Source organism: Rattus norvegicus, chromosome 5 (assembly GCF_021556685.1).
Source record: "Rattus norvegicus strain SHRSP/BbbUtx chromosome 5, alternate assembly SHRSP_T2T, whole genome shotgun sequence".
NCBI lineage: Eukaryota > Metazoa > Chordata > Mammalia > Rodentia > Muridae > Rattus > Rattus norvegicus.
This window is the reverse complement of record NC_141538.1, coordinates 163,083,464-163,097,522: the sequence shown is the minus strand read 5'-3', so window position 1 is coordinate 163,097,522 and position 14,059 is coordinate 163,083,464. Positions and strand designations below refer to the sequence as shown.

The window sequence follows — 14,059 nt, the reverse complement described above, 5'->3', positions numbered from 1 at the left end:
ACTCATTTGTCTCACAAGACTATGGAGTGTTGGTGTCTCTGGCTTCCCTCTCCAGCCCTCTGGTTTTATGTGGTTCACAGATATGATCTTTGGTTTGACCCTGAACTTGAGGACCTAAGGCTGGACTTGTTCCCAGCGCCAGCCACTCTGGCACCTTTGTTTCTGAAAACCCTGTCTTCTTCCCAGGTCTGATCGTTGGACTGACAACTCTGGGTCTGCTGATGTTAGGACTGGCGAACTGCTTCATCCTGGTGCAGAGGAAAAGTAAGGTTCTGGTCCCTTCCTGTTTCCAGCCCTGCACCCCACCCTAACAGTTTTTTGGGTACTGTGGATGGTGGGCTTAGTGAAGAGCTCTGCACGACCATAGAGTCAAGTGGATCTGGAGAGTGTAGCCTCTTGTTCTCCAGGAGCTTGGAGCCTGGGGAAGAAAGTACATATCTATATGAGTATGGGCTCATCTGTGGATCTTACCTGTCAGGCAGCTACTCCCTGGGCTGGGTCCACTCTACTGGCTTTACCTTAGCCATGCTGTGCCCTTTAAGATAGATGCATGGAAGGAGTCCTGCCTCTGACTTGTTCCTCTCTCTTCATTGTAGAGAAGCCCTCCTGCCTACAACGAGAAACCATGGTGGTGAGTATCTCTGTGCCCTCCTCCTCCTCCTCCTCCTCTTCCTCTTCTTCTTCCTCCTCCTCTTCCTCCTCCTCCTCCTCTTCCAATTCCTTTTCTAGGGTATCATAAGCACCATCATATAAGCAGGATTGAATGGGTATGGTGGTGCAGGCCTGGAGTCCCAATAGTTGGGGACAGGTAGAGGCTGGAGGATCAGGAATATAAATACTCCCTCAGAGCCAGCTGATATTCAGCTACATTCCAATTGGGAATAAACAGGCAAACTGTCCCCTAGCTGGGCATAGCCAGTCTCTTTCCCTGTGCTATGTCCAACTCCTCACTGGTCCTATGAGTAAGGCACCTTGGTTCCTCATTATATAGATGAGGAAATGTAAGCTTAACAGCTACAGACACTCTCGAAAGGTTGTGGTGTGTTCTGGTGGTCAAACCCTCTGAGCAGGTGGATTTGGCTGACACATCCAAAGCTGTCTCAGGCTGGCTTCTCTTAGCAGGGCTTGCTCGCCAAGATTGGTTGCTAGGAGTTGGAGAACCTTTGTCCAGTCCTGTGCCCTGTCAGCTACCTGCCTCAGGGCCTTACTTGGGAGGGAGCCCAGTAGATGGTGTCCTCATGTGCTAGAGTGAGGCTGTCAGGCAGGAGCAGTAGTGACTCAGCTCCTGCTCTGAGTGCTGGGGAAAGTAGGGTTATTTGGACAAACAGCACTTGAATTCATCCACACCTCCCCCAGTCATGCACATGTCTCATGTTTAGTCACCAGGAGTTAATGGTGGTGGTGGTGGAGGAGGAGGAACACGCCAGCACTGTCTGAGGGCTTATGAACTCTTCCAGCCTGGCTCTGACACAAGCTGTGCGGTTATTGAGATCAACTTTGGAGTCTGGGATACATGGCCCAGACACTCAAGTACTTGTCCTGAAGTGGCACAGTTAATGGGTGTGGTCTGGAGTACAAACTTAGGACTCTGTCTCACTAGCATGCAGTTACTGTGCTTCTCTCAGTCATGCCCACATGGACTTGCACGGATAGATACCCTTAGCTCAGAGGCCTACAGAAGCCAGCCATACCTCTCTGCCAGTCCCAGCTCCATATGACAGGATCAGACCCAGAACCATAGGAGGCATCAGGCAAGCTCAGGTTTTTGGTGCTCCCTCAGTGGGGTCCCGGTCAGAGTCACATGATTGTGATAGGGTCTGTACGTGAACGCTGCAGCTTGTGGCTTTGAAGCGGGAGCTAGCTGTGACCTTTGGGGAGGAAGGGAGGATTCTGTTCTGTCTGGCTCTAGCCACAAGCAGAGAGGGGGAGGCCCAGCCAGAAAAGCTCCTTCTGTAGGGCTGGTGTGGTGTGACATTTATGAGTGCCTCGGCAGAGTTATGAGGTAAGGCTGGGGCCAAGGTGAGGCTGAATTCAGAATGTTTTCCGTCTCTTCTAGACTGGGGTACCTAGCTGGCAGGACCCCAGGGGAGGCATGCTCTCACATCCTAGACTGGGCTTAGTTACTGTGGCCATCAGCCAGCTTCATAATTCTGAGCTCCAGAGTCACCTCCTGTGGGCTTTTGTGGCCTCATGGAGTCAGTTTGTATAAGATTCTTCCAGTCCTGAGTCAGAAGCTGCGGACTGGGCAGGAAGCAAGACCTCAAGGCCACATGTCATGACATACCTGGACGTCTAAGAAGCCATAGCAATGGTGGGCAGGGCCAGAGATGGAGGTTTCAGTGACTCTCTAGAGAGCACCAGCCACAGGAAAGATAGCCCAACGATTGCTTTGGCTTAGATTACCCCTGGCATTGTGCCTCCCTGGAAAAGTGTGGCCACTTTTCCAACTGCTGTTGAAGACAATGGCCTTGAAATGGTATTTTTGGATGTCCTTAGCATAAGTTACTATGAACAGGGAATTTGTCTTAAGCCTCCAGAGCCGAACCCCAGACACCCAGAGTAGACATGGTGAATTTTAGCTCCACTGCATTGTATCCAAACCATGACCTCAGGCAAAAAAAATCCATTTCCACCTGCAGAGCTAGGATAGCGAGAGGCTATACTGTCTCGAAGAGCTGAGACAGATGTGACTCAGACACAGTATTTGGCACATACAGAGTAAGAAGCCACGGGGAAGTCACAGAACAGCTTCTAGGTGAACCGTAGAATGGGGCAGCCGAGAAGGCCAAGGAACAACCCTGAGAGTGGCCCCGAGGAAAGGGCCCCATGAGCTGGGGTGATTCATTGAGCAGAAGCAATGAAGAGGAAAGGTGTTGAGCTTTGAGGACCAAGTCTGGCCTCTAGGACAGCTACTCAGACCCACCCTTTGCAGAACAATGGTGGTGGCTCAGATGCACCAAACTTGTTTATTTATGAATGCTAAAACTTGCACTTTAGATTTGGGGCATTATTTTTTTTTTAAGACAAGGACTCACATAGCCTGTATTGGCCCTGAACACTAACTGAGGATGGCTTTGAATTTCTGATCTTCCTACCTCAATCTCCCCAGTGTGGGGTTACAGACATAGACCACCACACCCTGCTTATATGGTACCGGGGAACGAACCGCTGAGCTCTGGGCAGAGTCTTTAGTCCCTTCTGTTCTCGAAGAAAGCATGAGTTCAGTTCTCAGGACCCATGTCGGATGGCTCACAACCACCTTGCAACCATCTGCTCCAGGGGGTCTGATGTCCCTTTCTGTCCTCCAACGACAACTGAACACTCATGTACCTACCCATACTAAGACATAAATGTGTACACACAGTCTTTCCATTTCCTTATGTGGACTGAGATTGAAAAAAACCTTTGGTGTCCTGTGTGGAAATGTGTGGCGTGGGCAGAAATGTGCAAGCCGTGGCGTGTGGGTGACAGGGGAGACAGGAGAGCAAAGGCGCCCGCCGGCAGGCGGATGTACAGCCTCCCTTTTCTTCCCAGCCTCATCTGCCTGATGACAAATCCCAGGATGCAATAGGCCTTGAACAGCAGCACCTATTGACCACAGCACCCAGTTCCAGCAGCAGCTCCCTGGAGAGCTCAGCCAGTGCTGGGGACAGGAGAGCGCCCCCTGGGGGTCATCCCCAAGCAAGAGTCACAGCGGAGGCCCAAGGGTCTCAGGAAGCCTGTGCCGGCTCCAGGAGTTCAGGTAAGAGGCAGGAACCAGCTGTCTCCCTCCTGCTCTGTGCAGATAGCTGTTCTGCCATCTACTGATTGAAAATAACCCAAGAGGAAAATGCCTTTAATACCTAGTGGCCATGATAACTGACAGGTTCTGATTCACTGCCCAGTCAGTGTCCTGGGAGAGGATCCTATTGCCTTTCACCAGTTCTGAAGAAGGCCCACAGTGTTAAGCACAGTTTCCAAACCTTAAGTCAGACTACTGTAGGTAAAGTCAGGTTCATGTCTATCCCTAATCTCTGCTGCTGTCCTGGAGCTGCCCTGGGGAGCCACCTTTGGCTACTCCTGGCTGATGTCCTAGTCCTGGCTCAAGTGCGGTCCAGTCAGTTTAGACATCTAGGTTCAGCCCCAGCTGTGTTGGTCATCTCACTAGCTCATTCTACTGCAGACACCCCCACTTTGTCTTTCAAGTCTCCCCTATCAGATGGGGAGTAATCCTGAACCCCTCCACGTTGTCATCCCTGGTTGGTTTGGCCTTTGTTTAGGGATCCCCAAGACCATACCTCCTTTCCACAGGATTATCTGCCTTCCGCCCTTCAGAGGCCTATGTGATTCTCAAAAGCCACATCCTGCTTACATCCCTAGGTCTGTTTGCTTGCTTTTGAGACAAGGTTTCTCTGTGTAGCCCAGGCTCTCCTGGAACTTGCTTTGTAGACCAGGCTGACCTTGAACTCATAGCTCCACCTGCCTTTGCCTCCCGAGTACTGGGATTAAAGGCATACCCCACCGTGCCGTCTTTGACCTGCCCAGTTCTATAAGCTAATGCTGGAGGTGTGTTACACTAGTCATCGTCCCAGCCTATCAACACTGCCTATCAACACTAAGGCATAGTTACCATTACCACCCCATTTTCCAGGTGAGGAAATTGAGGCCCAGAAAGGTCAATGATCTTGCTAAGAGCACACAGCTAGTGTACCCAAGCTCCAGGAGTCAATTCTGCACTGTGAGCTTCAGAGCCCTGGAACTGGGAGATGAATGAAAGAAACCATTCCTTCGGGGGCTCTTTAAAAATATTTTATGTCTATGGGTATTTTACCTGCATGTATGTCTGTGCACCATGGGTGTGTATGGTGACTGTAGAGGCCAGAAGAAGGTGTCAGGTCCCCTGGAACTGGAGTTTCAGATGGTTGTGAAGTGCCGTGCGGGTGTTGGGAATCTAACCCAAGTCCTCTGAAAGAACCACAAGTGCTCTTAGCTGCCAAGCTGCCTCTCTAGACCTGTTCTTCTGGGGCTCTACTCACTGTAGCTCACTGATGGTCCCTTTGGGCCAGAGGCACAATACGTGAGCCTGTTGCATTTACTCAGTCTGCATCTTGCCCTATATATAATCTATAATAGAGACACTATTGGTATCTCTTGGGCCTACACCAGTGGATTTCCCAAGAACCCTGAGATTTCCTTTGGTTTGTTTCGTAATGGAAATTTCAAGGCTACAGGCCTTTGTCCCTCTCCCCCGGCAGCACTGGCTCATGGGGCAATAGGAAGTAAACAAAACATGAACTCCAACGTGGTCATTCACCCGGAGCAACCCAATGGCCCTGGGGACATGAGAATCCAAGGAAGCTCCTAATTCCCATTTCTTCCTCTGGTGATGAGCCTTGCACCTCCTTAGCATGTCAGAGAGAGACTGTGGCTTTGTGCCCACATTGGCACCTGACAGGGGATTGACAGCCAAGACCACACTGCCTCCCACACCCCGCCTCCTCTGACACCCACATTCTGTTGCTTCCCTGACTGCTGCGCCCTGTGCGAGCTTCTCTGCCTGTAGCACCCCTGCTGCCTCCCTGCCCACAGGAGTCTCCTGTCTGCTTTGCGTTTTTTGCCATCAGAGCCCCAGCCTCACCAGCACGTGGTGACGTGTCAGGGCCCCTCGGTACAATCTGAGGATTCCCTGAGCCTAGGCTGGAACAGAGCAGTGACTCTTGACATTCGTTCAGTGAATAGATGTTTTCAAATAGAAACATGAATCCATCTTCCATGGCTTGCCTCCTCCCGTGGTGGTCCATCGTGGCTTCTCCCTTGGTCCCTGAGGATATCTATCCCCTTTCTCCTCTGACATCTTCCCCCTCCTCTTTCTTCTCCCAGCTGTTCTGTACCTCCTCCTCCTTTTTCATCAACACCTCCCTCTACCGTGGGAGCCTGTAAACCCCAGAACCGTGTCCCGCTCACCCCCACAATGTCTTGTTCATGACGTGCAAAGGTCATGGGGACTTCAGATGATGTTTGGGTGCTGATGAGGTCTAGGGTAGAGGTTTCTTTGTGGCCTCTTGATTCCAGTTCTCCCTCTGCTCTGAATAGATGGGTTGGCTCTGTCCTAACCCAAGCAACTTTGAGTCCCAATTTCTGGGAGGCAGGAGCCAGGATGAATTCGACAGCTGCTGCCGCTATGGGCTCAGTAGGTTCTGCAGGTGTAGCGGCAGGAGCAGGAACAACTGACGTGCAGCTGACACTTGGGAGTAATATGTGTCTACCCTCTGCTAGCCTGGCATTCATTCCTCACCAACTTAGGAAACTTAGAAGCCCACAGAGGCCAGGCGGGATGATGGATGGACTGTCCCTGATATCCCTTCTGACCGTGCTGTCTGCTTCTCTATATCCCAGTGGTAGGGATCAAACTCCTTGGGTATGGTAGGTGAGCTTTAAAATGCCAACCCCTGAATTTTAAGCATTGTCAGTCAGGTCACTTACAACGCTATCATCATCAAAATCAAAATGTGCCTGGGCTGGTTTTGATCCATTTAGCATTTGTCCTCTCAGTGGTCATTGGGAATGTTCTTTACAGACTAGGCCATGGGCAATCTTCTATAACTGCTTCCTGTGCACATCCTAGGTTCTTTGTTCCGATGTGCGCATGTGCGCATACGTACACCCACACATACACACACACCCATTGTCTCTTTCTCTCTCTCTCTCACACACACACATACACACGCACACACACAGACACACACACATTCTCTCTCTCTCTCTCACACACACACACACACACACATACAGGTGTGCTAATAAATCCTTGTGTCCATGTGGAAGCTAGAAGGCAACCTCAGGTGACACCCTTAGGAACTCCATCTACTTCCTTTAAGACAGTCTCTCCTTGGCTTGGAGTCCACCAGTTAGACTTGGTTGGTTGGCCTGGAAACCCCCAGAACTCTCCCATTCTCTGCCTCCCAAGCACTGAGGTTACAAGTGTGTGCCACCATGCCCAGCCTCTTTATGTGGGGTCTTGGGGAGACTGAATTTAGGTCCTTAAGCTTGCAAGACAACCTCTTCACTAACTGAGCCATAGCCTTGACCCAGGCTTTTGTTCTTGGAGTACTTTTGCCTGCTTTAGATAATCGTCTCTGGTTAGCAGCGGGGAGAGATGGGCTGGGCAGTTGGAAAGTGAGCAAACAGAGGCACATAAGGGTGATGCATCTGCCTTCGTAGTCGAGGTGAGCTAGGATCTTTGGTTAGCCTCTTGGTCCTTGGCCTGTTGCTCTTGCCCACAATCTTAACCTGCCCCTGGGACGACAAGAGGCAAGCTGCAAAGACACCCTGACTCCAAGATCCCACTGATGCCTTACCCTCCCATCTTGTACTTCACAGATTCTTCCCATGGCAGCCACGGGACCCATGTCAACGTCACCTGCATCGTGAACGTCTGTAGCAGCTCTGACCACAGCTCTCAGTGTTCTTCCCAAGCCAGCACCACGGTGGGAGACCCAGATGCTAACCCTTCAGGGTCTCCAAAGGATGAGCAGGTCCCCTTTTCCCAGGAGGAGTGTCCCTCTCAGTCCCAGTGGGAGACCACAGAGACACTGCAGAACCATGACAAGCCCTTTCCCCTTGGTGTGCCTGATGTGGGTATGAAGCCCAACCAACCAGGCTGGTATGACCAGATTGCTGTCAAAGTGCCTTGACCCATGACAGGGGCAACACCCTGTAAAGGGACCCCCCTAGGCCCTGAACCCATGGAACTTCATGACTTTTTCTGAGCCCGTTTCCTTTAGTGGCCTCTACAGTTCCAGTTGCAGGTCAACTGAGGGCTGAGGCAGCTAGAGTGGTCAAAAACAGCCTTGGTGTTTCATGGGGGCAGTCCCAGGAAGCCCTTGTTCTTCTGTGACCCTCTGGATCTCCTGGGTGCTCTGGCTGATTCTTGTTTCTGAAAGGCCCCAGAATTTTCCCTTCTAAGGAGTTAACATCCTCTTCCATATGCTTTGAGAAAGGATAGCACAGCTCTTCAGCGTGAATGCTGACACTGCAGGGCAGTGTCTGAGGTAAGTAGGAGGAAGTAGTCCCCTGGTAGGGCACAGAGGCCCTTCAGATTAGCGCAAGACTCTTAGGAAGAACCCTCTCCCAACACACTGAAATCCTGATGCCCCAACAGGCAGGATTGCTCTGTTGTAGGGTGCTGGGGCTGGGGCTCAGTAGTCCAGTGTGCTTTTTGCCCTGGGTTTGATCCGCAGTACTCAAAAAGTACACAGACAGTAGACAGAGACAGCACAGGCTACCCCCCCTGTGTGGATTTTATCCTCTGCCTTTGACTTTTACTCCGGTGGGCACACAGAAGCCTGGAGCTCCTTCTCCTGGCCTTCTCATGAACAGTTCCAAGGCCATACCTTCCTTCAGGGAATCTCAGGGACTGTAGAGTTCCCAGGCCCCTGCAGCCACCTGTCTCGTCCTACCTCAGCCTGGAGCACTCTGTCTAATTCCCCAACCGCTTGGTACTGTACTCGCTGTGACCCAAGTGCATGTCCGGGTTATGCACTGTGAGTTGGAACAGCCAATGGCATCAGTTGAAGGGCCCACGCAGAAACAGCTGAAGCCAGCTATTTTGCCAAAGGATTCATGCTTATTTTCTAATCGACCTGCTCCCCTAGCGTGCCTGGAGGGGAAGAGTTCAGGAGACTTCTGAAGACAGAAGTTGAGCCTCAGGTGCTTGGATGCCATGCTCACAGATTCCACAGGATATGTATGAACTTGTTAGAGGAGCCCAGTTGTTACCATGGAGACTTAAAAAGCTCAGCCCTCTGGAATCAAGATATTGGACACTTGGGACAGACTTGTTAGGTCTCTGTAGCATCGGACTGGAGAAGCGAAGGGACACGTCTGCCCCCTGGTGGCCAGTCCTGGGATGGCCTCGGGCCGCCTAGGCAACAAAAAGAATGAATTGGAAAAGACTGCTTCTGGGTGCGGCCTCAGCTCCTGTGCTTGTGTGGATCCCTACATGGTGTGTGTGTGCGTGCTAAGGAGTATTTGCCCTGTATGCTGGACAGAATTCCTGCTTATAAATGCTTTTCGTTGCTGTTTTGCACACTGATCCCTGGCTGTGTCTGGCAACTGGTTTGGGATTTTTCTGTGGTCCTGCGGGCCCACTTCTAATGTGTGAAGGAGAGATAGTTAGGTGGATCCAGGAGGTCCATGTAGTGAAGAGCTCTGGAGCCACCTCAACCCCCACCCCACCTTTACAGCCATGCTTGCAGAGAACCCAGCTGTCTCCCTCTTGTAGCCTGTGGATGCTGAAGAAACATCCAGGCAAGTAGTCTCCAGGTGTGTCCCTAACGCGTGCTCTAAGTCTGGCCTCCTCATTGTGTTGTGGGAAGAAGGGTTCTGTCATATAGGAAGCCCACACCACGGGTCTGAACAATGACTGCACCAGCTTGGACCAACTCCGGGCTCTGTGAGCAGAGGAGCGGGGTCAGGGAAGAGTTCGAGTGCTGACCTCTGGCACATTCCTTTTTTTTTTTTTTTTTTTGGTTCTTTTTTTTCGGAGCTGGGGACCGAACCCAGGGCCTTGCGCTTCCTAGGTAAGCGCTCTACCACTGAGCTAAATCCCCAGCCCCGACCTCTGGCACATTCCTAATGGATGGGCAGTCTAGAATCTCCCTCCTTCAGTTTGTGTGTGTGTGTGTGTGTGTGTGTGTGTGTGTGTGTGTGTGTGTGTTGGGGGCTGGAGGTCTGTGTTGGTGTGTATGCATGTTTGCATATATCTGCGTGTCCCTGCGTGTGTGTTGTGTATGTGTATGCATGCTTGCATGTATGCATGTGCCTGTGCGTGGAGACCAGAGGTTGACTTACTTTGGGTGTTTTGATCACTCTCCATCTAATGTACTGGGGCAGGGCTCTCATCTACACCCAGAGCTTGCACATTTGCTAGTCGAGCTTGCTTCAGGGATCCCCTGTCTGTGCCTCTGGAGTGCTCAGGCTGTCATACCTGCCCGGCATTGACACGGATACCAGAGATCTGAATTGTGATCCTTATACTTGTGTACCTGGCATTTTATCCACTAAGACATCTCTCCAAGGGCTCCCCCTTCCCATTTAATAAATTGGTTTTGGACCGGCAAGATGGCTCAGTGGGTAAGGCAGTTTGCTGAAAAGCGTGATGACCGGAGTTGGATCCCTAGGACCATCAGGTAGAAGAAGAGAACTGACTCCTGCAAGTTGTCCTCTGGCTACCACCCCATACATATGCTTCTGCACTTGTGTGCATGCACAGTCTTTCACACACACACACACAAACACACACACACACAGAGTCACACACAATAAATGTAATAAAATTTTTAAATAAATTGACTTTATTTTTTAATCATTGCTTTTGGTTATCTGTTGGTTTGTAGATGGGGTTTTGGTATATACCCAGTCTGGCTACATACTCCAGGCAATGAACTTGGACATTCTCCTGCCTCAGTTTCCAGAGTGCAGAGTTATAGGCATGCGTAACCATGGCAAGACCCTTGGCATTACATTTTGTTTTCTTGATGTTATTTTCCCCTCTTCTGGGGGAAAGTCTCGTATATTCCAGGCTGGTATTAACCTTGTCTAAAGATGACTTGACTTTTGTATCCTCTTGCCTCTACTTCCCAAGCATTGGGATGACAAGTGTATTCACACTTTGATTTATGAGGTGCTGGGGATTGAACCCCAGGGGGCCTCATGCATGCTAGGCAAACACAATCAAAATACATGCCCAACCCCAAACTTCACTTTTAAGCTGTGATTTATTAACGTTATTGAGCAGACAGCTTGAACATGATTCTGTAAACCTTGAGGAACCCTGCACTCTGCTTTGCCAATGCTCTATTTGCTGAAGAATAATTATAGAGTTCAAGATCTCAAAGCAGTAGTTCTCCACCTGTGGGTATGACCTCTTGGGTATCCCATATCAGATATTTACATTATGATTTATAACAGTAGCAGAATTACAGTTGTGAAGTAACAACAAAATGCTTTTCTTGAGGCAGGGTTTCTCTGTGTAGATCACTCTACAGATTAGGCTGGCCTTGAACTCAGAGATCCACCTGCCTCTGCCTCCTGAGTGCTAGGATTAAATGTGTGTGCCATCATGCCCAGTGCAATGAAATAATTGTATTGTTGGGTCACCTAAACATAAGAAACTGTATTAAAGGGTCGTAACATTAGGGAGAACTACTGCCCCAAAAGATAATGGAGATTGGTAATAGCATTTTAAAAAAAGATTAATTATTTTTTTTTACTCTGTGTGTACACGTGTGTGTGTGTGTGTGTGTGTGTCTCAAAGAGGTCAGAATAGGGTGTTGAATCCTCTAGAACTGGTGTTACAGACAATTGTGCCAAATGGGTGTTGGGAACCAAAGTTGGGTTTTCTGGAAGAGTATCAAGTGCTGTTACTAACTGTTGAGCCATCTCTCTAGCCATAATGTACTCTTTTTTTATTAAAAAATTTAGCATTCTGCCAGGTGTGGTTCCTGACTTCAATCCCAGCACTTAGGAAGCGGAGGCAATTGGATCTCTATGATTTAGAGGCCAGACTTGTCTACACAGTGAGTTCCAGGCCACTCCAGACTATGTACTGAGACCCCAACTCCAAATACATCTAGCATTCTTGAGGCCAGATAGCTGGCTTGGTGGGTAAAGAGCCTTTCTGTGGATGTGGACAGCCTGTGTTCTGTCTCGAATCCCACATGATGGAAGGACAGAGCTGACTGACCCACACACATGCATAATAAACATAGTTAAAATTTTTTTTAAATGTAGTATTCTTGGCTCCAACTGGAGCTCTGTTGGTGAAGTGTGCCTAGCATGCACAAGGCACTGGGTTCAATCCCCACCACTGCATTTACTGTGTAGCCTGTGATTCCAGCACTGGGAGGGCAGAGGCAAAAGAATCAAAAGTCAGTCATCCTTAGTTACATGCCAGTTCAAAGACAGCTCAGGGTACATGAGAACTTGACTCCGAAAGGAGGAGGAGGAAGAGAGAAGAAAAAAAGACAACACTAGTATTGTTCTTTTGGGGAGACCTTTTACAGGTCATCTGCAAGTTAGTGTAAGCCTTGTTTTTAAACATTGCAACATTGTATTAAAGCCAGAAGCACAAATACATTAATTACTATTCTCTTTGCAATGAGGAAATACACGAGAAAAGCAACCCAAGGAAGAAAGCTTTTAGTTTTTTTCCTTTGGTTTTGATTTGGGGGTTTTGGCTCGTGGTTTGAGAGTCCAGGCCATCATGGAGAGGAAGGTGGGTGCCAGGGTCCAGCCTCGACACAGGATCGGGGTTCTCAACTGGAAGCAGGGATATCTGGAAGGCGCATAATAAATATACACAGACTACTCTTTGGGTACAAACTTACAGGCAATTTCAAGGCTTGAAATCTCTCTCTCTCTTTCTCTCTCGCTCTCTCTCTCTCTTGCAGCTTGAGGCTGTACACACTCTGCATTCTCTTGCACACTCTGCTTTTTTTTTTTTTTGTTGCGGTTTTCTTTTCTCAAACTCCCACACTCATGCACACCTCTGTTCATTACCCTTTCATTCTCACACACACCCTTCATACACACCTCACACATGTCTCACACACACACCACATAATACTCTCCTTTCACTCACACACAATCTTCATACACACCTCACATTCTCTCTTCACTCTCTTTACATTCTCTTCTCATGCTCTCTCACTCGCTCTCACATTTGTTCTCAGACGTGCTCTCTCATTCGCTCCCTCATGCTCTCTCTCATTTACTCTTCACATGTTCTCTCTCATTCTCTCTTCACATGCTCTCTCCCATTCATTCTTCACATGTTCTTCTCATGCTCTCTTCACATGTTCTCTCTCATTCTCTTCAGTTTTTCTCTTGCCCCAGTCTTTTATTGATAATTCAAAAATAGGTAGAAAAAAAGACATTGTATAATCATTGCCAAATCAAATTCAAAAGAATAACCACATCCCACAAAGAACTAAGAATTAAAATTGTTCCCCTAAGTTTCAAGTTTCCCCTATTCCCAGGCCTGTGGCCAAAATAATAATAATTGTAAACTTATCATTATTTAAACTTTAACTTTTAACTTATTATACTTCAGAGCTCAAAGCTCCGAGGTCAGCTACTTGCATTTTCCTGGGAAGCTCTAATGATAAATGACATGGGCAAAGCTGTCAGGCAGTGGCCAGAAAGAATCAAGTTAACCCTTAACTCAGTGGTTCTGCTAGCTTTCTGTTCCTTGCACACAATGACTCTCGTAAGAGTCCCAGTCTTAATTTACTAGTATATAATTTTATATATTCTATACTTCCTTATCCAGGAATCACTCTCAAATGTTATGTAAAACTTATTTCCTAACTTCAATAAGTTTTTCATTTCTTAGGGTCCCAATGTTGGCTCTAATTCATTTTCTAATAATTTCTTTAAAGTTTCTTTGCAAGTCAAGCATTAATCTGGAACTATGACTGTGAAGTTATTACATTGTTTCCAAGATGAGAACACACAGCATGCACCTGGGCCATCAGGGCTGTGCTGTGCTGTGCCCCTATGCCTCAATTTCCAGTTGCTTAAGAATCATAACATCGGGGTTGGGGATTTAGCTCAGTGGTAGAGCACTTGCCTAGCAAGCACAAGGCCCTGGGTTCGGTCCCCAGCTCCGAAAAATAGAAAAGGAAAAAAAAAATCATAACATCAAGGAACATCTAGTTTCATAGAATTCACCAGAGCAGAAGAAGAAATAGATAGGAAAGTCAGATATAATAGAATAATTGCACACCAAGGCCAACTGAAAGGCAGTCATGCACAAATGAAATCTATGCAGTCGTTGTCCAGGGCTAAGGTTAGGAGAAATGGGAACAACTAGTTTTTACAAAGAGCTTCTGTGGGTTACTGAGCTGTCTCCATCCCGGCCTACTGCAGACAGCCTCTTATTTCAGATGACAGGTCCCCTGGAGGGATGTGTCTCCTGCTTCTCAGGGTCCCAGATGCCACCCTACTTTACAAGGAGCTGCCACGGGCTTCTGAGTGGCCGGCCACACTGTGCCAGGAAGGAGTCAGGAAGCAGAGG

The 14,059-nt window shown here is 48.7% G+C and overlaps 1 protein-coding gene across 2 annotated transcripts in view; it reads left to right on the top strand.

The window, feature by feature from the left end:
- The window catches only part of Tnfrsf1b (TNF receptor superfamily member 1B), a 33,285-nt gene extending 21,817 nt beyond the window's left edge, over window positions 1-11,468 (top strand). Inside the window, exons 6-9 of one of the 2 annotated variants that reach the window (XM_087660202.1) lie at window positions 187-264; window positions 597-631; window positions 3,535-3,742; window positions 7,360-11,468. In XM_087660202.1, coding sequence (XP_087516328.1) covers window positions 187-264; window positions 597-631; window positions 3,535-3,742; window positions 7,360-7,673 — 635 coding nt within the window. In that variant the 3' untranslated portion in view covers window positions 7,674-11,468. 2 annotated transcript variants of the gene reach the window in all.
- Window positions 11,469-14,059: the final 2,591 nt, after the last annotated feature.